This window comes from Camelus ferus, chromosome 5 (assembly GCF_009834535.1).
Source record: "Camelus ferus isolate YT-003-E chromosome 5, BCGSAC_Cfer_1.0, whole genome shotgun sequence".
Lineage (NCBI taxonomy): Eukaryota > Metazoa > Chordata > Mammalia > Artiodactyla > Camelidae > Camelus > Camelus ferus.
The window spans coordinates 37,247,299-37,273,763 of NC_045700.1; the positions used below are offsets into that span (position 1 = coordinate 37,247,299).

Here is a 26,465-nt window from a genome sequence, read left to right on the forward strand (position 1 = left end):
TGGAGGAGTGTTTCCTGCTTGCCCAGTATCTGTGACTCAGTTCTGGCCTGGGCAACTGGATTGAAAAATTCTCTGCAATCCAGTGGTCCCCACCTTCTCCAACATGGCCTGAATCTCAGCCTTGGGGAAAGGGAATCTTTTCCACATTTGTTCCTTCCTTGGGTACCCTCCCTGAGCCCTAAGCTATTCTTTTAAGCTTTCTTTATGCTTTATAAGACCACTACCAGTTACAGTTAATAATTCTTTGTATTAAGCTTTCCCTGTTTAAATTACTCTATGGTGTCTGTTTCTTCATTGACCTCTCACTGATATGAGAGTTTATATCCTGAGGAATAAACCTTCAAAGCATTTGTTTAAAAACCCCAAAGAATGCAAAGCACCAGAGAGAGAGTTTGACCTTCTGTCAGAGTAATCTATTGCAAATGAGTCTAACATCTCGGTTACAATAAATGATATAGGAAAAAAAGGGCACTGAAAAATTTTAGAAAAAAGGATTCTCATATTAAACCTGCAGTAAAATAAAACAAAATAAACAAGCAAATTAAAAATTCAAACCTAAAGACACAAGGGTCTTAATCAGTTGTCAAGTTTCAGTATTGTTGCGCTCAAGTGAGTATCTTCTGTATTTAGTTTAAAATTTTTTCTGGGAGATCAAGGAAGAGAAAGCCTGACTAATTAGGCTTTTACATTTGTTTTCCCCCCAAAAATGTAAGCATGAACTAGGCCACAAATAGGCCTACTGGGAATATAAGGTCTGCAGTCATGAAACATTGCACATGGTGTTTAAAGTTTCACTCTTTGAATAGGAGAGAAAGAGAATCATACTACCCAGCCCATGGGGTTATTGTAAAGATCAGAACCTAGGACAGGGCTTGCCATGTAGCAACGTCTCTAAAAGGCTATTTTTTTGTAGTTTTTTCTGTTATTTATGACTATTTTTTTTTTTACTATATTGAGTATTATAGCAAAAAGATTTCAGTCTCTAGTAACAGAAAATCTAAGTCCAACTAGATTAAACAATAAAAAAGGGCTTTGGGAACTACATAATAGGAAAGTCAAGAGGTAAAGGGGAAGTGAGCTCTGTATTCCAAACCAGAGTCCTTGGATTCATCCAGATTAGATTGGCTTGGGTCACAGGCTCACCCCAGTAGCAAAGCTCAGGGAAATGTAATGTGCTGGCTGGCTTAAGCCAGTCTTCGCTTTCTCATGGAATCAGGGGTGGACTTTTCCCATACGGCACATAGGCTATAAGGGGGAAGAGGGAGAGGCAACATGGATGTTGCCTAGACAAACAAAAGGATCTTGCTTAATTAATTTAATTACTCTCTGTCTAGTTTTCCTGTAATGCTTGTATAAACTCACATTATGATTTTATAGAGAAAATGAACATAAATACAACAAACAATAAACAAGAATCTCTTATATAGTCTCATCATGTGCTCAGTGGTTTAAATGCTTTAGATATACTCATTCATTTAATCCTCAAGACCACCGTAAGATTTAGGCAAGGAGCTACTAAGAATGGAGCCAGAATTTCGGAACCTAGACAATAAGGCTCCAGCAACTGAGTGCCTAACCCTTCTGCTAGACTGTCTCTCAACAAAGAGGCGATTTTTAATTCCTCTGATGTGCTACAGAAAGGTTGTGGAGTATGGTTCTATGATGCCCTTTCCCCAGAGGTGATCAGCATAGAGCAATTGATGAATGAAGGACAAATGAGTAAATGAATGACATGGGAAGGAGGTGTTCCTAGAGAGCTTTTTTCCATTCTAACAGTATTTTAAAACCTGAAACCCAATGACAAGAGACAAAGCACATAGACCTTTCACCAACAGAGTAATCTGAAGTTCTCCAGTCCCATTCCACTCAGCTTCCAAACCTTACCAGCATCCTCAAATTATAAAGTCAGAGGTGATAAGGTACTTTGGATCGGGGATCTCTGATTCCAGTGCAAAGCTGTCAACACCATCAATCAGCCACTTGGTACTGAGAAAATCAATCTGAGTCTCAATTTCTTCCTCTTTGAAGTAAAGGAGTATAACAAGGTTATCTGAAAAACAGCACATGCACACCTACACACACACACACACACACACACACAATTACTCGTACACTCTTAGCACTACCTCATTTTCCCCACTCCCCCAGATAATAGCTTGTGATTTTACTTGGAACCCATGTTTATTGGATCTTTCATCATGGCTCTGGCATCCCTCCAAATATGATCAAATTAAAAAGGAACTTAACTGGTAAACCAAAGAATAAATAACACACAAGGAACCTTGAAATCTCTCTGCAAGCTTCAGCCAGTTAATCCTCCCAACATCCCCCTGGAGTCAAGCTAAATAGTTTTCAAAGGTCAGATCTTTGAAAGCCTGACTTATTTTATTAAAGCTATAGAAAAACCCAGAGTTTATGGATTATCCTTTCTGTCTCTCCCTCTTTTCTGTAATTTCTCTCTCACTGCCATTGTGTCTTAGAGGTTATAGATAGGCTATAGATTTTTTTATCTCCTCATGTATATAGAATTGCAGGTATGAACTCTTAATCCTGATAATATTAGAAACTATATCAGGAATAAATTACTATACTGTATGCTCACATAGAAACTTATTGATGACCTTAAGCATCTTATAGCAATTTCATAAATTTATATATCCAAACTAAATATGTTTCAGGTAATGCAAAGTTTGTTTCCTACAATTTAGAAATTCTGGACCTCTGTGAAAGATCCAAGTAATTTCCATTTTCTTTATTCTGGTATCTAAACCACTTTCTGAGTTTCTCAGTTTAGAAAGAAAGTGCCTGTAAGAATCATTCCTTTTGGTTCACGATTCTCATTAACTTTAGACAGTAGAAAGCCTAGTATATAGATCAAAATAAAAGGGCTGTTTGGCAATGAACTAAATGTATTCTACCTTGGCCACTAAAAGAGAAAGTGGAATGTGTAATACCTGAAACAAACTTTTCCATGGTGAGATCCCTTCATTTCCTGATGAAATTCTGTCAACTTACAGAGATTTTTTTATGGAGAGTTAGATAGTTTACCTTGTACCCTGTGGAAAGTATCATGGATTTTTTTTATGAGACTTACTAAGCTATCCATAACAGATTAGAAAGGAAAAAAAAAAGTGAAGGATAAGTAATTCTGCAGAAGCAAAATGTGCACTGTCATCTTCCTTAACTAATGTCACTGAATCTGCTCCAAGGCTGCCCTTTTTTCATAAATTGGCATTTGAGAAAAGGCAGCGAGTCTAGTACGCCCTCCACTTCTCTAACTGAGCCCCAGTCCTGCCCCACCCTCCTTTTCCTCGCCCATCCTCTTGCTGTCTCCCATTGTACAATTCTTATATTCCCCTCCTAAGACCAAACTGGTAGATGTTGAGCAGGGATTGGAGGTGACATATTCTCAGTTCATTAATTTCTTGCAGGCTGGAAGCTTTCAAAATTGGGCATAAGAAGGAATAAAAAATGATAGGGAAAACATCTGAATTTCTTTTCACCTCCTCCAAACTTCCACACTCTCTGTGAATGAGGGAATCTGTATTTGATGAAGTGTACTATAATGGACATCCTGGCTTCACTATAGTAAAGTTGTTAAAAGCATGGACTTTGGAGACAGATGCCTGAGTTTCTACTTACTAGCTACATGTACTTGGATAAATTAGTTAACTTCTTTATGCCTCAATTTTTGTGTCTATAGAAGAGTACCTTCTTCATAAGGTACGTATAAGGGTTAAATGAGATGATACACATAGAGCACTTAGAATTGTGCCAGCACTGCCCTAAATTCTATATAGGTACTCATCTCATCTGAGATTTTAATAAACTTTCAGCGTTCCCAAGCACTGGTCATTTATATTATGCTTGATTTTCCTCTGGAGCATGGAACTCATTGTCTCCCAAGATGCCTTACTGTTATTCTTACTACTGGAAAGTTGATCTTTCCACAGTGAACTAAAATTTGTTTTCCTCTTAGCTCCTCTTTACTGGTTTGAGATCTATCTTGGAGCTGTATAGAAAAACTTAGTTGATGTTTAAATATTGTTATTTCTGTCTCATTTTCTTTACACTAAACATCCTCCATTTCTGTAATTATACACATGTAATAGGGATAAGTATTTAATAACTAGTTTGTCTCTGGTCTTTTAAAGAGTGGTACCTGGAAAGATGGGTCTGAAAGCAGAACTAGTGCTTCCCTCATTCTAGAGGGAATTCAAAGGTCCTGTTCATTTTAGAATTTTTTTAGCATCCCCATGTTAACACCTCAAGTAAAACTCTTAAGTCATTTTTGTATGGCTGCTACAAATTGCATCTCATCATCCTTCTCTGCAAATTTTTTTCTTGTTTTTTGTTTCTTTGTAGGGTAATGCAGGACGTAAGTGGGAGTAGGAACTAGACAGCTTTATGATAACTCCTGTTACATTTCATGTCGACATCAGCCTATAATATGTGTTTGTCAAGATATTTTTGGACTTTAATTCTATCAACCTTTATTTCATTATATGTCATGAAGTGTCCTCTTTCTTTTAAGAGCCAAAAAGATGTAGTTATACAATGAGGAAGACAGAGTGCTGGGGAAGCCAGAGTCCCACTTTTATTCCTAGTCTCAAAAATAATAGGCCTAACATGCTTCTTAACTGTTCAGGTTATCTGTGCACCTCACAGCTTTGTTTTTTCTTAAGGATAGATGCCAAAAACACTAAAAAAAAAAAAAAAAAATCTAATTATCATCAAGACTATAAATAATCCTCTATAATGTTAAAAAGCAAATTCAGATTTTAGAAATTTTTTACTTTAAAAAGCTATGAAAATGAGCAGAAAGCCACAAGTTTAGCCTAAAACAAATCAGAATAAATTTACTGAGAATATCCAAAAAGGTATAAAATTGATTTTTAACCCTTGATCCTTTTCCTTGTTCAGTTCCTGGATGTCTAGGCATCTCTTCATGAGGCTCCAGCTCTGAGAACTTCTCTGCTCACAGAGCACTTTGTACATTTCTCTGCTCTCATCTTTGGCAATGGGAGGACGAAAGTGTTGTTTGCCTGTCTGTCTCTTCCTCAAGATCACGAGGTCCTCAAGGGCAAGGGAAAGCATTTTAATGACTCTTACACCCAGCACAGGATCTAATAGATAATATGAGTTTATTGAATAACTAATTAAGCAAACATGTTAACCACATGTCTCTACTCATGCAAGGCCCACCATTAACTTAGGTTACGGCTTAAGTAGAAGAATTGTAAGGAGTAAGGACATTTCCCCTCCCCCACTTCCTCCGACTTCCATCAAACCCCCTTCCCCTGCTCACTATGGCCAGAAATTCAATTAGATAAAGACACTGTAATTCTACTACTCTGTACAACATAAAATGCATGTATCCTCACCAGAGTGATACTTTGGCATAAGTTTGTTAAGTTGCAAAGTAGTGATACCAACTACTGTCCCCCTACTCCCCGCTGTGAAGTCTATAGAGATAGGGGTGGTGGTGAAAAAGAGTATCCATCATCCCTGCAGGTCCCAGCCCCACTGTGGCCATTGGCCAATGAAGGCCTGGAGCATCAGCCCACCAGCAAGTAGAGGCTAGAAAACTCTGCTCCTCCCACAAATACCATGCCTGGAACATGGATTTATACTGCAGGTGTCCTTGTGATTGTCTGAACCAAGTTTCTCAATTAAACACCTACCCCACGCAGCCTGGCTGCCTAATTCACTCCCTGGCCAGAGTTATAAGCACCTGGGTCCCCTCCTGAAGGAGGAAGCCCATCTCTGCATCCCAGTCAGCAATGTAGAACACTGGCTTTTGTGCCCTCCATCGTCCCCAGGGAAGATTCTGCTTTCCAGGAATTCTTAGGGAGGGGCCTTTTACTCAGACCTGCCTTGAGAACCTTGTTCCTCATGTTGGTGATCTCTTCATTCTTTTCTTTGCTTACCAAACCCTTGGCCATTCACCTCTGCCTAAATGGGAATTTTGCCTGCCTTCTTCTCATTTGGGCTTGGAGCTCCCGCACCCCCTGAATCCCCTCCTGTCCTCATCATTGTACCCTAACCCTTGCCACTCCTGACTTGGTACCAATCTGCTCCTTCCTCCCCTGCAGAATCTCTGCATTTCTATCTGCCTGCCCAGGTCACATGGCTTATGGCTGAGAAGAAAAAAGGAGGAGGAGGGAATAGGAAAAGAAACCGCGAGAGACAACAAAGACAAAACTTCCATCTGCCTCACATGTTTTGCCTAGAGCCAGAACCAGTCCATGGCGTAGGTTTTAAATTCCACAAACACAGCCAGAATTTCCTCAAAAAGCGTCTCTAACCATAGCTTCCCTGTCCTGGCCCCACGACCTTCTTACAAGCAGTGTCCCACCAGATTGAGACCAAATACCCAGGGTTAAACAGTTCTGCTGGAGCTTGGGCTCAGGCCAAGTTCACGTGCCAAAGTAAATAGAAAAGGGAAGGGGCACAGAATGGAGAGACCAAAGGGGCATTTCCCAGTTAAAACATCAGCACTACTTTAAAGAAAAAAAAGAAAGTAGGAAGAAAAAAAAAGGGGGGGGGGAAGCTGTTTTTAAAATCGTGCTCCTCCCAAACTGTTAAGTCTTGAGAAGAAACTTTTCCTTCCACCAGTGAATATGTCACTTTTTTGCTTTGTTTTGCTATATTTATGGTATTAGATAGATTTTATTTTTCCATTACACACAAGGAAGTTTAATGTCTGATATCAGTAAGATAATTATAAAATACAGGGTGCTGAAGGAACTTAATACTTCATTATGTGTTAAATCAGTAAAGCGATGTGTTTAATCATAAGCTTATTGATCATTTTAGGTTAATTCAGAATTATTTCCTTTTTATAGGATAATTTCTTCATGAGTAGAAGTATCTCAGGTTTATTTAACATCTAATTTAAAAGAAGGTTGTGTTTTAAAGGGGAAAAGAAACTAGACTGAGCATCAGAAGTTCTAAATTCTAGCTCTTTTACTAACTCTGGACCTTTGGGTAAGGTCTCAGACTCCTCGTCTGCAAAATGCAGGAGCTGAACAAAGCGACGGTTCAACTGCTACCATCCTTTTCCTGCTCAATAACTCAAGACAATGAAACACACTCCAATTCAGAAGACAGATTTTACTCTGAGTGCTGCCTCTAACTTTCTTTGTGACTTTGAGCATTTACCCTCTCCTGTTTCCTCATCTGTAATAAAAAGGAAATGGAACAGATGGTGTGTAAGAACATTTCCAGCTCTAAAATTTTAAAACAAAGGAAAATGTCTGGGATGCATATGCCGCCTTCCACTTGCATGTAGAACTTGATGTTTTGCTCCAAGTAGCCTGAGAAGGGTACATGCGTTTGGAAAGCGTTTCCCCGGTGTGCTGAAACATACACTCATCCACACGAACAGCGCATCTTAGTTCCCGGGGAGAAAATCTCTTAAGAGCCGTCTTTGCTTCCCCTCTCTTCTCCGTACCTGAGGTCAGGCTCTGGAATCCAGCATAAAGTCTATCATTACTAGGCTTCATCCATGACCTCTGTAGGCCGTGAAGCGAAGACGGCTATACTCAAATCTAGTCTTCACCTGCTGTTTATAAATACCCTCCTGAGGTCAAAAAGTGACTTCTTAAACCTAAAAAAGCCACTTATCCAATAAGCTAACTTTTCAATTTTCTTACATGACAATGTGCTTAATCCAAATATATTCTGGGGTTTACAGTTTCTGGATTTTTGTTAAAATGTCCTAACTATTCAAGTAGCATGTCTTTGCTTCAAAAGGAAGTCAAAGCTACAGTTACGGTGGTTTACAGAACATTTTCTGGTAGTCTTTGCTTCATTTCAATATCTTGCCATGATTGGCTGTTGATAGTTACAAAAAAGGAAGTCTTCAAGTCAGGGGATTTCTCAGTGGAAGTTCCCAGTTTAACACAAGGGAGATCTCAGGACGGTTTGGGCGGCACTGCTAGAGCCTGCAAATAAAGCTTCCAGACCCTGTAACTGCCGAATTCTCTAAAGAGCAAGAGTCTATGAAGGAAGACTTGTAACCTGGAGAAGAGGTAAGCAAAACTTCAGCAGCTCCTACTGATTCTCAGACTAGCAGTGTGGCCTGGATGTCTTAAACTGAAGTGTTGCAGATTTGTTCTACAATTGCTTCTATTAAGTGAGTAATTTATGACTTGATTCATTAATGCCTTTTATTCATTGCCATAGTGGGAAATTTGGCCTTTAAAAAATGGGGTACCTAGCCAAGACTAAGGGAAAATTTAAAATACAATGATCTCTTTGCGTTCTTCTCAACTTTTAAGATAGAATTTATGTCTCTGCTTGAAATGACTTTTCAAAGTTTCTATCTGGAATATAGCTTTCTCCAATGAGTGGTTATTATAACATAATGTGAGACTTTAAAGATATGTATTTGGCATAAGTAAGTTGTATATAGCTTACTAGGTTGAAAAGTAAGCTAATACTGTATATATTTATACTTTTTTGGTTAAATTTTTAAAGATCAATTCTGGCCTGATCCAGTGTGTTCATTCAAACATTAACTCACATTTAGTATTTTTCCATCCTCTAAGGAACACATTAATGAATATTTCTTTACAGTAAAGTATTAACCTTATAGAAAACTTTGCATTTCCTACCTTGGAACATTTATATTTACATAATAATAGTAATCTAGTCTTATTCTATTACCAATTGGCTTTTATTTTTACAAAAAGTGAATATTAAAGATGGTGTAGTTTTTTAAAGGATAATCCTAGGACAAGTTGATTGTTCAAAAGGATTAAACTTTAAGAATCATCACTATTGTTATATTAATAGCCTCCATTTATTGAATGTCTGCTGGAGGGAAATGGTCACAGGATCTTCCAGCTAGTACGTGGTAGAGCCAAGGCTTAACCATAAATCCACATCACTTCTTTTTCTGTAGCTCTCTGTTACCACTGCCCTGCCTTCTTACAATATTGAAAAAGTATTTTGAGATCTCTTATCCAAACTGCAAAATTATGGGGTCGGGGAGGGGAGAAAGGACAACACTTGGTTAAAGTCACTGAGAAGCCGTCATTCATAGAAGCTTAAAACTCATTCCTGGGTCTCCCTTGTCCTCACGTGCTCACCCCACCCCCTCAGTCCCTCCAGGGCACACTTCCACCTGTGCACACGTGCACCATTTGTTTGCTTCCATGCAAGAGGGGAGACCTGGGGCTATATACACCAGGTCCAACCTGACTGAAGTTTCCTGCTAGCAGTCAACTAGGGCCCTAAAGCAATGTCCAATTCTTTCTCTTAAACACTTGTGACAGTGAAAGAGATGGCCAAATGGAAGATTTAAAATAAATCTGTTCGTTTCCTCCAAAAATTTCATGAAATTTATGTACTAATTTGGTGAAAATAATCATCCTGACAGTAGAGAACCCTCCTGTCTAAGAAATATCTTTCTCCTCATGTATTAAGGCCTCAGGAAACATAGGTTCTTTACTATAAAATGTATTCCAATATATTTCATCTTCTTCATGTGTGTAATAGGATGCTACCTTGATAGGGACATTCTTTTCATTGTATTTTCTACCTAATTACGGCTGACATTTAGGACAGTTCTAGATATCATAATTTTGTCTTGTGTCCAGTCATTGTATTGATATTTTATTTATTCTGAATTATCTTAGGTAATTCACATGTGATGCCTAGATAGGAAAAATTTAATTTTTTCTTCTCTCTTTTTTCCTTCTCACCACATTGGCCAGAACGTCTAGAACAGTGTTTAATAACAGAGGAGATAGCAGCCAACCTCGTCTTGTTCTCATCTCAGTGGGAATTTCCCTAGTGGTTAACATTGAGAATGACGTTGGCTGTTGGTTTGAGACAAACACATTAATCATAAAAACCAAATAACTACCAAGTATATTTCTAACCATAGTTTGCTAAAAGTGTATCAAGACTTCATGTTAAACTGTATTCACTGTCTTTTTGGTACCATTAGAGACAACTGTATGGTTTTTCTTCTTTAAACTATACAATGCTCTGCTGTTACACAATACAGTAACTGCATTTTTAAAAACTTAAATGATGTTAAAAACCATGCCTCAGTAATAAAAGTAGGTGTATAGTTATAAAGTATATTTTGTTATTGCTCTAGTTAAGATAATAAATTGTTTGATCAAACAAAACAAACCAAGCCTACACATTTCCTCATTTTCTCTTCAATCCACATGCTTAAACGCCTCTCCTCTATTATTTTGGCTTCACAATTCGGTTCACAACTCAAATTAACAGAAAAGAATGAAAACAATGTGGCATAGCCAAGGAACCCTATCAAGGCAGAGCAACCAGATACTCAAACAAAGCAGCTGTTCCTACACGTGTGCAAAAAGCTTTCTCCCAATTTTAACAGTGCAAACTGCAAACCATGATTCAGTTACAACCAACAGTGGTGTGCAAAATGTGTGTCCAAACTGATTAATCTTACACCAATTCATATTAAGAAAATATATACTGAAAAAGAAATGTCTGTAATTTATTGAGAACTCTTGCATTCATATTCATAAGTGAAATTAATCTGAATTTTTATTTTCTGATAAAAATACCAAACTTTTCCATGATCTAAAGAAGTTTAATGGAAGCTATTGGCCCCTTGAAATGTTTAAAGAGCAAATCTTAACACTGTCCTGGGCACCTACTTTTATTTCCTTTTTTTCTTGGCACTCACTTTTAGAAGTAATTCTTTCAAAGCTTTTCAGTGTTTTCTATTGTTATTGATCTATTCAGGTTTTATGCTATTTTTTCACACAAGTTAGGTTATTTGTGTTGCTTATAAATAATCCTTTTTATCAAATTTTTCAAATGTATTAGTATACACAGTATTGTGCTTTTTTGTCATCTCTATAACCATATGGATCACCCTTTCATTACTAATTTTGTCCATTTATGTTTTCTTTCTCTTTTTTCCCCGATTGAATGTGTCAAAGGGTTACTTTCTTGGATTTGTCACTTTTATGATTAGATCGTTTTAAAATAATTAGTTTTTTGCTTTTATCTTTACTACTATTTTCTTACTGCCTGTCCCTCTTTTTAGACTATTTTGCTTTTCCTTTTCTTGGTTTTAGCAATGAATGCTTAGTTCATTTATTTTTATTTTTTCTTATTTTGTAATGAAAGTATTTAAGGCTAGGAATTTTTCCTAAGTACCAGGTTAACTACTCATACTTTTGATATGTCACTTTCACATTATTTTATGTTTTTTAATTGCAATTTTATTTCCTTTTTGGTCCAAGAGTTATTTGGGAGAATAAATTTTTTTAGTTAATATATTTTATTTTTTTAGGAAAGTTTTCGATTTAGGGGAAAAAGGAGTAAATACTACAGAGAGTTCCTATCTACCACCCCACCTCCTCCCCACTGCCTGCCCCAACCCAAACATATGAAGTTTTCCCTACTACTAGCATCATAATGTATGGTACGCTTGTGACAGAGGAATGATATTAATACATTTTTATTAACTCAGTTTATAGTTTATTCAGATTTCCTTATTTTTCCTTCTTAAAAAATTGAGGTAAAATTCACATAAAACTAAGCATTATAAAGTGAATGATCCAGTGCAATCATGATGTTGTGCAACTACCACTTCTATCTAGTTTCAAAGCATTTTTATCACCCTAAAAGGAAACCCTGTACCCATTAAGTAGTTGCTCTGCATTTCCTGCTCTCCTCAATCCCTGGCAACCACCAATCTGTCCTGTCTATATAAATCTACCAATTCAGGATCTTTCATATAAATCATATAATATGCGACTTTTTCTGTCTGGCTTTTTCATTTAGCATAGTGTTTTTGAGATTCATCCATGTCATAGCATATATCAGTACTTCATTCCTTTTATGGCCAAACAATATTCTGTTGTATGTATGTGATGTATGTGTGTGTGTGTGTGTGTGTGTGTGTGTGTGTGTGTGTGTGTGTGTATATATATATAATTTGTTTATCCATTCCTCTATTGATGAACAGGCTAGTTGGGCTATTTTCACTTTCTGGCTTTGTAAATAGTGCTGCTATCACTGTGCATTTACATTGTTTGACTACCTGTTGTCAGTTCTTTTGAGTATATACCTAGCAGTGGGATTGTGGGGTCATATGGTAATTCTATGTTTAACTTTTTAAGAAACTACCCAATTGCTTTCCACAATGGCTGAACTATTTTATATTCCCACCAGCAATATAGGAGAGTCTCAGTTTCTCCACATTCTTGCCAATACGTGTAATTTTCTGGTTTATTATTGTTATGATTATAGCCATCCTAATGGATATGACATGGTACCTCACTATGGTTTTGATTTGCATTTCCCTAATAACTAATGATGTCAAGCATCTTTTCATGTGCTTGTTGGCCACTTGTACAGTCTCCTTGGAAAAATGTCTCCGAGTCTTTTACCCATTTTTTAATTGGGTTGTCTTTCTGTTATCATGCTACTATACAAAGAGTTCTTTGTATATTCTGGATATAAGACTCATGAAATACATGATTTGCAAACATTTTCTCTCATTCTGTAGATTGCCTTTTGATAATGTCTTTCAATGAACAAAAGTTTATTTCTTTAATTTTTAGGAAATTCTATTTTTTTTTTCTTTTCATGATTTTGGTATCGTACATAGGAATCCATTGCCAAATTCAAGGTTATGATGATTTACCTTTTATCTAAGACTTGCATAGTTTTAGCTCTTACATTTAGATTATTTTTCCATTTCAAGTTGATTTTTGTATATAGTGTGAGATAGGGGTCCAGTTTCATTATTTTGATTATGGATATCAGTTGTTCCAATATCATTTGTTGAAAAGACTATACTTTCTCCATTGAATGGTCTTTGTACCCTGGTCAGAATCAATTGGCCTAGATGTAAGTATTTATTTCTGAACTCTCAATTCTATTCCTGTGGTTTATATGTCTGTCTTTATGCTGGTATCACACTATTTTGATTACAGTAGCTTTGTAGTGAGTTTGAAAATTGGAAAGTGTGGGTCCTCCAACTCTGTTTTTGTTTTTCAATATTCTTTAGCCACTCAGGTCTCCTTGCAATTCCATATGAAATTGAGGATTGGCTTTTCCATTTCTGAAAAAAAACTCATTGGAATTTTGACACAGGTTGCATTAAATCTGTAGATCATTTCGGGGAGTATTGCCATCATAACACTAATAATTCTTCCAATCCATGAATACAGAATGTCTTTCCACTTACTTGAGTCTTCTTTAATTTCTTTCAGCAATGTTTTGTAGTTTTCAGTGTACAAGTCTTTTGCCTCTTTGGTTAAATTTATTCCTAGATATTTCATTCTTTTGGGTGCTATTATAAGTAAAATTGCTTTCTTAATTTTCTTTTTGAATTGTTCATTGGTGATGGATAGAAACACAACTGATTTTTGAGTGCTGATCTTGTATCCTGCAACTTTCCTAAATTCATTTATTAGCTCAAATAGTTTTCTTGTGGATTCTTTGGGACTTTCTACATGTAAGATATCATCAGCAGATAGAGATAGTTCTACTTCTTTCTTTTAAATTTGGATGCCTTTTATTTCTTTTTCTTGTTTAATTGCTCTGGCTAGATCTACTGTGACAATGTTGAATAGCAGTAGTGAAAGAAAGCACCCTTGTCTTATTTCTGATCTTAGGGGGATATCTTTCAGTCTTTCATCATTGACTATGATGTTAGCTGTGGGCTTTCCAAAAATTCTCTTTATCATATTAAGGAAGTTCCCTTATATTCCTAGTTTTCTGTCTTTTTTTAAAAAATTATGACAGGGTGTTGGATTTTGTCAAATACCTTTTCTGCATTAATGGAGATGATCGTGTGGCCATGTTTTTCCTTTATTGTATAATGTGGTATATTGCACTGAATGATTTTCTTATGTCTAACCGCCCCTTTACATTCCAGGGATAAATCAAACTTGGTCATGCTACATAATCCACTTAATATGCTATTGGATTCACTTTGCAAGTGTTTCATGGAAAATTGTTGCCTCTTCATCCATAAAGAATATTGGTTTTTAGTTTTCTTTTCTTGTGGTGTCTTTGTTTGGCTTTGGTATCATGGTAATTCTGGCCTCACAGAATGAGTTAGAGAGTGTTCTCTCCTCCTCTATTTTTTAAGAGTTTGAGAAGGATTGATGTTCATTCTTCTTTAAGTATTTGGTAGAATTCACCAGTGAAGCCATCTGGTCCTGGGCTTTTCTTTGTTGGGAGGGTTTTGATTACTGATTTAATCTCTTTATTTGTTATAGGTCTGTTCAGATTTTTTATTTCCTCTAGATTCAATTTTGGTAGTTTGTGTTTCTAGGAACTCGTACATTTCATCTAGATTAACTAATTTGTTGGTGTACAATTGTTCACAATGTTCTCTTATAATCCTTGTTATTTCTATTTGGTGTGGTAATGTCCTTTTTTGTGGACTAACATTTGATCTATCCTAGAGAAGGTTCTACATCCACTTGAGAAGAATGTGTATTGTCCAAGATTCCCTTTAGCTCTCTGGGAATATGTTAGACAATTGATTTAGTAGAAGATTTTTGTAATAAGTACAATCTCTAGGTTTCCTTAGTGTGAACTTTTAAAGACGTTTTAAATAATAATTCTGACTATTTAAATTAAAAATCAACTGTATGTAGAACCACTTACTTAACTTACGGATGTTATCTATGCAGTTGATCCTTGAACAACATGGGTTTGAACTGTGCAGGTCCACATATACATGGATTTTTTTCAATAAATATGTACTATAGTACTACACAATCTGCAGTTGGTTAAATCTGCAAATAATGAACCATGGATATGGAGGGATCACTGTAAAGTTATATGTAGATTTTTCAACTGGGGGGGGGTTGGTGCCCCAACCCTCACATTGTTCAAATGTCAGCAATATTAGCTAATATCTATTCAGTTCCTCCTATAATCCAGTCGCTGTTCATATATTATCTCATTGTACACACACACATACACACACAACCTTTGAGGCAAGTATTATTACAATCTACATTTGATAGAAGAAGAAACTGAAGCTCATGGTTAGCAAAGTCATATGGTTAGTAAATGGCAATACCAACATTTGAATGAGGCAATATTATTGAGAACTCTCATTTAAGACCTACATACATTAACCTACCTCAGCTTGAGTTTGCCTTTCTGAAGGCAATGACCATCTAGGCCTCAGACTAATGGTTGCAAGTTTAATTAATGTCAGTTATAATAGCCATTCTAACTTCAAAAACATCCAAATGTATATCTTGGGATTTCAAGTGTGTTGTATGTCATAAAAGGGAAAGGACAGGGTAAAATAGGAGGCCGTAATTCTCCAGCAGATATCTTGAGCTGGAGATACGTAGACATACATAGCTCACAGCTAACTTTTGGACCTAAAGCTAACATTTATCAACTTTGTCACTATTAGTATTGGCCTGAGGGGAGATCCCTCAGCCTTATTGCCTAGTTATTTTACTACGAAGAGAAGAATTCCTGGTTAATCAGAAAAAAAAAAAAATGTTGGTCTTTTCTTTGACAGGAGCCATGTATGAAAAATTAAACTCCCAGAGAGTCAGGCACACAGATCTGTCTGTCCAGGCCCTTCCATTATTTGCTTCACATACCCTTAGATACAGAATATCACATCTGTCCTCGCCCATGGGGATCATGTTGGTGTACTCCAAACCATGGCTCCAAAATGGATAATCAAAAGAAATTCTAATGGGGGACAATGGGGCAACAAGGTGTAAAATATTACTTGTAAGTAACACGTAGTAGTAGGGTTACCGTCCAGTTCACTGGTAGGTGCCATGAGGCAGACAGCTTTCTTTCTATCCTTCAGGGCTGCAGATTTGCTCACCTTCCAACAGTAAAAGTTCATGTTCACTTCAGCCCTATAGTTCTTGCAAATGGTGGAAAATCCTGTCAAAGCCTGTCAGTGGGATGCTTTTCAGCAGGTTTACAGCTACTCTGGAAGACTCAAACCCAGGGTGGCAAGGCTTGGCAAGAGAGCACTTATGTCAGCTGGGTACCCTATACAGGGCACAGCCTCTCAGCCATACACGTGGCCCTGGTCATCAGTCCCGCCTTTTGATGCTATTATGAGTCCTGATACTTTTCTGATTTTTCATTAGGTGTGTAATTCAGAGAATCTGAGACACAAACAGCTAGTCCAGATGTCATCCTAAATCAGAAGACTACCAGATTCTATTAATAGTGATATTTCACATCAAAGATTTGACTGAGATCATTGATGTACACCTGACATTCCAAGTTGTAGTAAGTGTTTATACTGGCAGCTTTCCTTGTTTCTAGATTGATATTCAGGATTCTCAGTAAAATATTAATCAGTTTTGGAAATAGGTCCTGAAATAGTTTAATAAGCCTGCAGTTCTCATTTTCATTTCACTCTACCCCCAGCACTGCTTGCTAACCTGAGGTATACAATAATATGAGGAAAACTGGAGTGAAATTATGTCATTTTTAAAAAAGAATTATTCCTCAAATAAGTGTCTCTACTCAATTCCTAACCTTAATTAAACATACTGTATGTCAATTCTAAAAAATTCATCATCATTATAAAAAAGGAAAATGTTTGACATCACTTTAGCACAAAATTCATCCATCTACCCCAGCACTGATGCATGTTTCACACACTGAAGAAGTATGCAGTCACTTCTTTTCATGACGACAAATCACAGGAGTCGAAAGAGATAAAAATGTACATTTCATTTTTCTTTCCTTATTCAAAGTATTTAGCACTTCCATTTTTCAAAATGCTCATGAATTCAGTTTTAGATTCTGAGTGTATTATTAAATTCTACTATTTCAATTAGAAATAGTCAAAGCAGCTCCTTCAATTTGCTCAAAAGCAATGCTGGGTAAGTTAGACTTCATTAAAATTAAATTTTTCTGCTCTGCAAAAGGAATGAAAAGACAAACCACAGACAGGGAGAAACTACTTTCAAAAGATACATTGGATAAAGGACTGTTATCCAAATATACAAAGAACACTTAAAATTCAACAATAAGAAAACAAACAACCCAATTTTGGGCCAAAATCCTTAACAGATATTTCACAAAAGAAGATATACAAATTGCAAATAACCATGTGAAAAGATGCTCCACATCATATGTCATCAGGGAGATGAACATTAAAACACAACAAGATATCACTACACTTCTATTAAAATGGCCAAAATCCAGAACATTGAAAACACCAAATGCTGATGAGGATGTGGAGCAACAGGAACTCTCATTCACTGCTGGTAGGAATGCAAAATGGTACGGCCACTTTGGAAGACAGTGTGGTATCTTGTTACAAAACTAAACACACTTGTGCCATATAACCCAACAATCATGCTCTTTGGTATTTATCCAAGGTAGCTGAAAACTTATGTGCACACAAAAACCTGCACACTAATATTTATAGCAGCTTTATTCATAATTGCCAAAAGTTGGAAGCAGTCAAGATGTCCTTCAGTAGGTGAAGGGATAAACTGAGGTACATGAAGACAATGGAATATTATTCAGCACTGAAAGGAAATGAGCTGTCAAGCCACGGAAAGACAAACTCAAATGCATATTACTAAACCAATCTAAAAGTTCTACATTCTGTATGACTCCAACTATATGACATTCTAGAAAAGGCAAAACTATGGAGATGGTAAAAAGATCAGTGGTTGTCAGAGATGGGGGGAGACAGGTGGAGCACAGAGGACTTTAAGGGCAATGAAACTGCTCTAGTATAGTATGATACTATAATGATGGAAGTGTGTCATTATGCCTCTGCTCACACCCAGAGAATGTAGGACATCAAGAGTGAACCCTAATGTAAACTATGGACTTTGGGTGATAATGATGTGCCAGTGTAAGTTCAGTTGTGACAAATGTACCACTCTGGTGGGACGTGTTGATGACAAAAGAGTCTTATGCATGTTTCAGGGTAGGGAGCATATGGTAAATCTCTGTATCTTCCTCTCAAATTTACTGTGAACTTAAAATTACTCTTAAAAATTCTTTTTTAAAAAAAGTGCTATATTGTCATCTTTAACTCAATTACTTATTACAAGAAAATAGTTCAATTGGTCACAATGCTATATACAAGAAGTTTCTGTTTGTTAAAAAGAAAACATCTTTAAAATTATGTTTTGGTTTTGCCTTTTTAAAGTAAGCCCAATACGCAAAATAATCAAGTAGAACACACTGCAACTTGGCAAGTTTTTAAATCCTCAAACTTACTGGCCTAAGGAAAGAAGTATAAACGTCCATGATTCAGAAGTGTAGGGAGAAACTGAGGCAGTCAGAATCTGCTCCTCCTGATCTAACAGAGAAAAGATACTATCCCAGGAGGAGCAAACTCCTGGGCTCCTTTGGGGAGATAGCCGCTTCTAAGTTACATGGGACAATATGACTAGAAAAAAAGAAGCTCAAGACACCAGAGCTTGGCTTGAATCTTTCAAGATGAAGAAAGAATCATGGGTGGACTGAAGACCTGTCCAAGCAAGTCTTGGCCAAAATCATTAGGGCAAAAGTGTTCCCAGCTTTGGAAATTTTGTCAAGTCTATGGATGTAGAGCTGTGTTCTAGAGAAGACTCTGCTTGACAACAATACACAGCACTCATGGTCATTTTAATCTTGGTTATCAAATTGCTATTTCAACATTGCTAGTATGCTTGTGTTTAGTGATAGAGTCTTTTTCAAACACCATTAACCTTTGTCAGATATATGCAAAAATAATGAGAGTTTTAAAAATATTGTTTAAATAAACAGTAGGTCAACACCATGGAAGTTTCTGGAAGTACTACATGTATTCAGCCAGATACAGTCATGCTCCAGTCAAGGTAGAGAGTCTCAGCCTTCAGTGCTCTCAAGAAGCTTCCACATGGGCTGTAGATTTGACTGCTCTCTTCTTAAAAGGAGTCCTAGGGATGACCCTGGTGGTGGAAAGGAGTTAGCATGACACCCATGACACCACGACACCAGACAACACCTTTCATTTGCAGAGCATTCTAAACTTTACCATGAGCTTTTGCTTACATTATTGATTGATCCTGTAACCATCTATCCAGTGGAGTAGGTTATTATTGTTCTCATTTGTAAGAGTTTAAAAACTCAAGGTTCATTAGGTTAAGCAACTTGCCTGAAGTACTAGATATCAGAGCTAAAATTTTCTTGAAGTATCCGTCTAAATTATCTATCTTGGACAATATTCAAGCACGGCTAGGAAGTGGAATAACGGGGAAGTTGTTAAGTCATGGAAATTTTTCTAATAAAGGTCTACTCACTTGTAGCAACCAACTTTGGCAAGTACATCAATGAAACGTGTTACTAGTTGGGGGGAAAAACAAACTCTGTGTGTATGTGTGTGTGTGTGTGTAGTTTTTCTCAGAGTGTAGACCTTAATCACCTTAATCACATTCACATAAGAATCTGTTGAAAATGTGGGTTCCTGGGCTTCATCCCAGTTGCTCTGAAATCTGGGAATCTCTAGGGATGAATCTACAACTTTAGGATCTACAACTGTCAGGTGATTCTCAGCTACACACTGGATAATGTTAGACTTTGTTATCTATTGTTTGGCAAAAAGCAAGCCAAGACCCTCAGGTGACCTTTAAACTTGACAGTGGATGCCTTTCCGCGGCTGTTGTTTTCCCTGCGAGGCGGGGCGGGGTGAGAGAGGGGGAGGCAGGAATGGGCGGGGCGGGAAGAGCCCAGCCGGGCCCGGCGGGGTGGCGGGTGAAGGGTTAATGGCTCCGCGCGCAGGCGCTGCCCTCTGAACTGGAACGGAAAACAACTTCCGGTTGGAGTCTCCGCCGGGCGCCGGCGACCGGAGGCGTGAGAGACCGGCGCAGAATCCCGGAACTGTGAGTAAGAAACTTTGTGAGCGAGTTGATGTGTCCGAATCCGTCGGGCACGGTGACACAGAACTTGTGTGTGTGTGTGTGCGCGAGAGGGCTCTGCTGCCCCTGTGGGCGCCGCGGGGAGAGAAGCCGAGGAACTGCAGAGAGAACTAGTTCTCGGCGTGGGGAGGGACTTTGTGTGAGAGAAGCGACCTGGGTCGGCGTGCGGGAGCGGCCCGGGGAGGGGCTTTCCGGGCCCGCGACGTCAGCGCAGCAACGACGTCCCCCGCTGCGACGGCCCCCGGGGCGGGATCCTGCCTGACTGCGCGTCAGCCGCTGTCGGTGACGTGACTTCTTGGCCGGCCAGCCCGGGGAGGCAGGGCTTGCCGTGTCAGGGCGAGCTGTGGACCCCGCCGGGAGTGTCCCAGCTTCCCTTCCGGACAGAGGCTGCCTTCCAGAAGCTAGTACTACCGTTGTTACTCTTTCGAAAACTTCCTAGGATCTTTCTGTTGTTTTTCTCAAGGTTCTTGCACAATTCCGCTCTCAGCTTTCCTGTGGGGTGTCATCATAGCCTTGTCAATGAGAAGTTGGGTAACTTCCCCGAGGGTCATGGAGAGAATGGGTGGCTGAGGCGGAAGTAACGGAAGCAAACTCTGCCCCCAGTGGGAACCGGGCGTTCGGTGGTGGAATCCCCATTGCGGTGTAAACTGATGAGCGATGAGTTAAGGGTGTAACAAGCTGTGTTTGTCACGAAGTGAAGAAAGAAGCGGGAAGATACTCAAACCAAAGTCTTTGTGTCTCTTGTTGGTATACTGCAACAAGCAAAAAAGTAAAGCAGCCTTGCTACCTAGAGTGTCATTTATCTCACAGGTTCTTTTGACAGGTTATGTCATAAGGGAGAAATGGTAGTAAAGGAAGTGAAGTAAATGCAAGTGAAAGAAGATAAAATGATCTGCCTTCCTATCAAGATTGGAATACATATGTCAAACGAGAGGTTGCGGAGAAGCAAGCTCTGTATTCTGCTGAAAAATTATTTTGTCCCTCTCATAGGGGAGGGGAGGAAAATCCTAAAGTGATACAGTCGTGTATAAAGCAGAAAATGAAACTTGTTCTCAGCCCTCTCCCCAACCACAGGTACTCCAGCGCCTTCCAGGTTGCTCTTGTGTGTACATAAACGTGTTATTTTGCTTTCTTATGAAAATGAGACTTTACATGCATACAATTCTATTACCTGCTTTTTCAGATTAAAAAAAAAATGATGAAAATCTTACCATATGTAGCCCAGCTTTATCTTAATGTCAGCATGGTATTCCTTTGCCTGGATGTACCATAATGTAGTTAACCATCACATATATATTCACATATTTCGCCCTTTTTCTTCAAAATTAGTTGTCTGTATTTCATTAGGATACAGATATATTAATCCTTTGTGAATTATATGGCAAATGTTTTCAAGAATTATCAGTCTTTCTTTTAAAATACCCAGGTTTTGTATTGCTTAAGAAGGTAGTCCCCACTCAAAAATTATTAAAGTATTTTCCTATATTGTCTATTAGTTCTTTTTATAGTTTTGTATGCTTTACTTATTAAAATATATGAAAATTATTTTTGTACATTGTATAAGATAGGGACTTAGCCATTTTTCCTGAGATCATTTGTTGAAATCAGTTTCTTGACAACTAACTAGAAATACTACCTAATATAGTAAATTTCCATATGTACATGGGTCTTTTTTTTAATTCTTCTGTTGCTTTGTTCTCTTTGTTTCTTTACAAATAACAGTCTTTTTGATTGAACACTTTTTAGTCATTTACAAAGCAAGTCCCTCTTTTCTTTGCCTTTTTCAAAATGCCCTTGATTATTGCATTCTCTCTCAAGTAAAATTTAAAGTAAACTGTTTATGTTTCATTAGCATAATCCTTTTGCGGTTTTAGTTATTCACTAATATTTTGTGCCTGGTATGTAGATGATTTATGTATCTGGCCAACTTTATAAACTTACTAATTTTAATAAATTGTTTCTCTTGAATTTTCTAGAAAAAATGATCATCTAAATATAATCTTACCTATTTCTTTATACTTCTTTGTTTCTTTGATTTAATAATTTCAAGCTTCTCCAGAACAGTGATATATAATAATAGTGATTCTGGCCATCTCTTTCTTATTTCCTAGTCTTAGATGTTTTTACTGTGTCATCATTGAATATGAATTTTATAATTAATTTCAAGTAAATTTTATTTATCAAGGAAGTGACCAATATTTCTAGCTTACTGAGATTTTTGCAGAGAATGGATTTTGGATTGTGTCTAAAGTTTTTGTTTTGTTGTTTTTTTTTCATTTGTTTGATTGTCTAGCATGTTGAGAGCAATTTTAAATAATAGATGTTGAATGTTCATTTGGTCTGTATATTTTTTGTTGTTAAAATAATGTCTTTTCATTACTACTTAACTAAATTTTTATCAGGAATGGAGGTTGAGTTTTGTCATATGGCAGTTTGGCATCTGTCATGTCCTATCATGTGCTTCTCTTCTTTGACCTAATGGCAAATTATTTTAGTAGATTTCCAGTTTTTGAACCAGCCTTACCCTTGGTCGTTCTGTCATATTTAAGCAGATAGTTTCCTCTTTGGTAACATTTTTATTTAAAATCAATAGTTGAGTTTCATCTGTAGTCATCTTTTTTCTGTGTTTTCTTTGCCGGAGTTTGTTACCAAGGTTATACTGGTTTCCTGAAAAAACTGAGAAGAGTTCCTTCTTTCTCTGCTTTGAGGTAGTTTAATTAGCTTAAGGGCTATCTGTTCTTTGAACATCTGAAAGAATTCATGAAATCGTCTAAAAGTACGATGGACCCTTGAACAACAGTTGGGTGTTAGGGGTGCTGAGCCTCCAAGCAGTGAAATTCTACTTGTAATTTATGGTCAGCCCTCGATACCTGAGGTTCTGCATCCTCAGATTTAACCAACTGCAAATAGTGTAGTACTAAAGTATGTATTTAGTGGGAAAAAAAAATTTTGCCTGTAAGTGTATCCATGCAGTTAAGACCCATGTTGTTCAAGGGTCAACTGTATGTTGTTTTTAAAAGGTAGAGAACTTTAAAAAGCAAACAAATAAAAACTCCTTAGAGTTTTCCTTATAAATGAAAGGGTGTGAAACACCAATAATATCAAGAACAAAGAACTGCTGTACTGATGCTGGTCATTTTTATCCCGTGCCCTTTTTTTTTTTTTTTCTCACGTTCAGGGAAAATGCTGTAGGTAGGCTGAGGCTGATAATGAAGTGTTTTACTGTTTTTTTTTTCTCTCCTCTACTCCAGTTTATAAAAGAGGGTATTGCTTCTACATGGGCAAGCTCTTCTATGCCCTGAAAGAAACCAAGAGTGAAACTCAGCTGAGAAAGCATCAGTTTCACTTTGTTGTCATCAGCTTCCCAATTTTGCCGGGAAATTTCTTGCTTTAGAGGTATAGTCAAGCTGACATTCTACTCTAGACAAATCCTATAGGGGTATTTCAGAATGAGTGGGTAAGAAAATATGCAAGCTCAGCAGCATGTTTTTACTTAACATGAAGTGAAAATCATTAGTAGGCTGGCTTCTAAGAAATGCAAACCATCTAACCACCGTTTTACTCAACTCTTTACTGTTAATGTGTGTACAGTAGTGTATTATGTAATCTTTGGTAGAGTTATTAACTTTTATAAGTGGCTATTTGAAATACTTTTTGATTACTTTCAAGACTATGACTTTAGATAATGCAATTTAACAATGTACATCTGTGAACTGTGGAGGATTCTTCAAGAACCTCATAAATGTTGTATCAACGCTTGGATATTTGAATATTTTAGTTTAGAACAATTTAATAATCTAGAACAAATAATTATTGACATAATTTGGGGATGTGCCCTGTAACAAAGACATTGCATGTTTTTTAAAAACATAGCTGTTATCCATAAGGAAATGGTAAATAAAAATAGATAGCCTATTAACGTAAAACTTCACTACTCAAACTGTAGTTGGCCCTTCAACAGCACAGGGGTTAGGGATGCTTACCCTCTGCACAGTTGAAAATCTGCATATAATTTACAGTCAGCCTACTGTATCCAAGATTCCTCTGCATCTGTGGTTTCACCATTTCTGCAGGTCCACATCCAGGGATTCAGCCAACCACAAATCATACAGTACCATAATATTTACTCTTGAAAAAAAATCCCACGGATAGATGGACCTGTACAGTTCAAACCTGTGTTGTTCAAGAGCCAAGAGCCAACTGTATTCTCGTGCTTTAGCTGATATAGCTGTTCCTACTGTTTATCCTTTTGTTTTATAACTCCTTTCTAAGCATGTGTATTACTGGTCAATTTCAACTCATTTGTGTTTAATTATGTCAAGCCAAGTTTTAGGTTCTATTTTCTGTAGGATTTATGTTGTGACTGCCATTCCTCCCATGCTGTCTTCTATGCTTGCTGCTGTGGTTTGCAGTCGTGGATGGAGGGAAAGAGGAGGCTGTTATCTAGAATAGGTAACAAAATCTCTTTATAGTCCAGGACCAAGATTCTGAGTTATCTTCAAAAAAGGATAACAGAGAATATGAAATGAACTGCTGTGCTGGTGGGTAGCTAATTAATGTACAGAGTCTTTTGAACTATGTGCAGTGTTTGACAACTGTTCCCAAAAGTTGAAGAGACTTAGAACAGGCAGTGGTACCAGTTCCTTTGCAACTGAAAACAAGCGTTTGGGACCTGTGTAATGCATATGTCATAGTTTTTCAATCCATAGTGTATAAAAACATTTTTTTAATTGTGGTAAAACACACATAATGTGAAATTTACCACCTTAGCCATTTTTAATTACATAGTTCAGTAGTGTTGAATGTATTCACATTGTTGTACAAGCAAGAAAAAATTTCCTAAGAGATTTACTTTTTTTAAGAAAAATGTTTGGAAAGTAAATAATAATTCTTTGTCTCACGGAGGAAATACCCTGGATAGCAACCTGAGCTTTCTTCCTTTTATCTTCAGAGATATACTCTCATGATGGTAATTATTATTACTAAATTATGAGAGTAAACAATTTGAGCACCTGTAATCTGTAATACCTTTCACTTACCACCAGTACTTTTTCTTTGCAAAAAAGAAGGATCTGTTGAAAATAGGTTGTTAGCAGTGAAAACAATGTCTGTCTTTCACGTCATTGCAGTAAGGAATTATTGGAAATTAAGTGCACTGAGAAAAATAACATGAGTTCCATTTTGATGGTTACTTAGTAAGTTGAAATTGTAATAATCTTTGAGATATTTGCAGTAGAATGAGATATAGAGAATTGTTCTCTTGAGCAGCAGAATAAACATAATCAGGTAATTTTGCTGTGGAGAATAATTTTCTATAAGGACAGAAATCAGGGACACAGGTCCCTTCAAGATAATATATTATTTTCAAGATAATATATTATTTTAAATTGCTTGAAGAAAATCAGCTGATCTTATGGGATATTTAAATGGTTTTACTTTTACAGCCATTTATTATGTGATTTTTACTATAATGTAATTTTATGACTTTATATATTTGCTGTCCCTAAATTAGAAATGCCTTTCTTTCCCTTAATAATGATGCTTTTCAACCTTTTAAAATCCATATTTCCTTTTTGATAAACACAAAATATCACAAATTCTTCCTCAAAGTCCTCTCTTACACCTCCTCATACTGAATATAAACTTTCTCTTGTAGTTCTCCCATCCAAGAATATTCTGTACAGCTCTACTTTATATAATTTATGAAAACAGATTTTTTAACATTAAATAGCCATTTTAAACTGATAATCCCCCCTATCCTGTCTTCAGATTCTAACATGCTCTCCTGCTCAACGGAGAGGATACCCCTTACGTGGCTGAGCAAGCTGAGCAGTGCAGTGTTTGTGTTTACCTTGATGGGTACATCACATGCCTAATTTCTGTTTTGGTGTTTACTTCTGCACTTCAACCCATAGAATTTGATAAATAGTCTGAGGGAAAGAAGTACTACTGGAGGAAAAAAAAAAAGAAGGAAGTGAGGCAAAGCTGAGACTTATGGATATGGTCTTTGGCTATAAAATCTTCTTTTAATTCTTAGAAGATAGCACAAAAACTCTCATCTGAATTCTGACATCCAGCAAAATCGAAAACCTGGTCTGGGGAGTTTTGGGTTTGATCAGTGCAGTTGACTTACCTTGTTTATCCTGATGCATCCTGCCAACCAGCCTATGGGAAAAAATGCAAAATCCAAATTCTGACCCTGCTGGATCTATGATATTTAAGTTTCTATTATTTTCAGCTACTGATTGGAATGTAGTAACAGGGTAGTGCAGTGTGCTACGGGTATATCCATAACCAAAGTTTACAATCTGGAAAGTGAGAATAGAAATGCAAGCTGTCATTTTGGGGAATTGGCTGCTTGTGTTATGGAACTCACTTGGGCTCGCTCTCTCAATCTCTCTCCCTCTCTCTCTCTCTCTTTCTCTCTCTCCCTCTCTCTCTCTCTCTCTCTCTCTTTCTCTCTTTCTCTTTTTTAATTAAAGTATAGTCAGTTTACAATATTGTATCACTTTCTGGTGTCAATTTCTGCATAATGTTTCAGTCATACATATATATACATATATTCCTTTTCATACTCTTTTT

General features: G+C 37.1%; 1 protein-coding gene across 6 annotated transcripts in view; it reads left to right on the forward strand.

The window, feature by feature from the left end:
• Positions 1 to 7,906: 7,906 nt before the first annotated feature.
• TANK (TRAF family member associated NFKB activator) overlaps positions 7,907 to 26,465 on the forward strand; it is a 79,829-nt gene continuing 61,270 nt past the window's right edge. Inside the window, exon 1 of one of the 6 annotated variants that reach the window (XM_014552451.2) lies at positions 7,907 to 8,036. Coding sequence is in view for 2 of the 6 variants with exons in the window: in XM_032479561.1 (XP_032335452.1) it covers positions 20,923 to 20,957 (35 nt within the window). In the remaining 4 variants the exon portion in view is untranslated. Of the gene's footprint in view, positions 8,141 to 19,709; positions 19,848 to 20,125; positions 20,958 to 26,465 lie in introns of those variants that run through there. The other 5 variants (XM_032479567.1, XM_032479565.1, XM_014552449.2 and 2 more) reach the window with 5 other exon arrangements.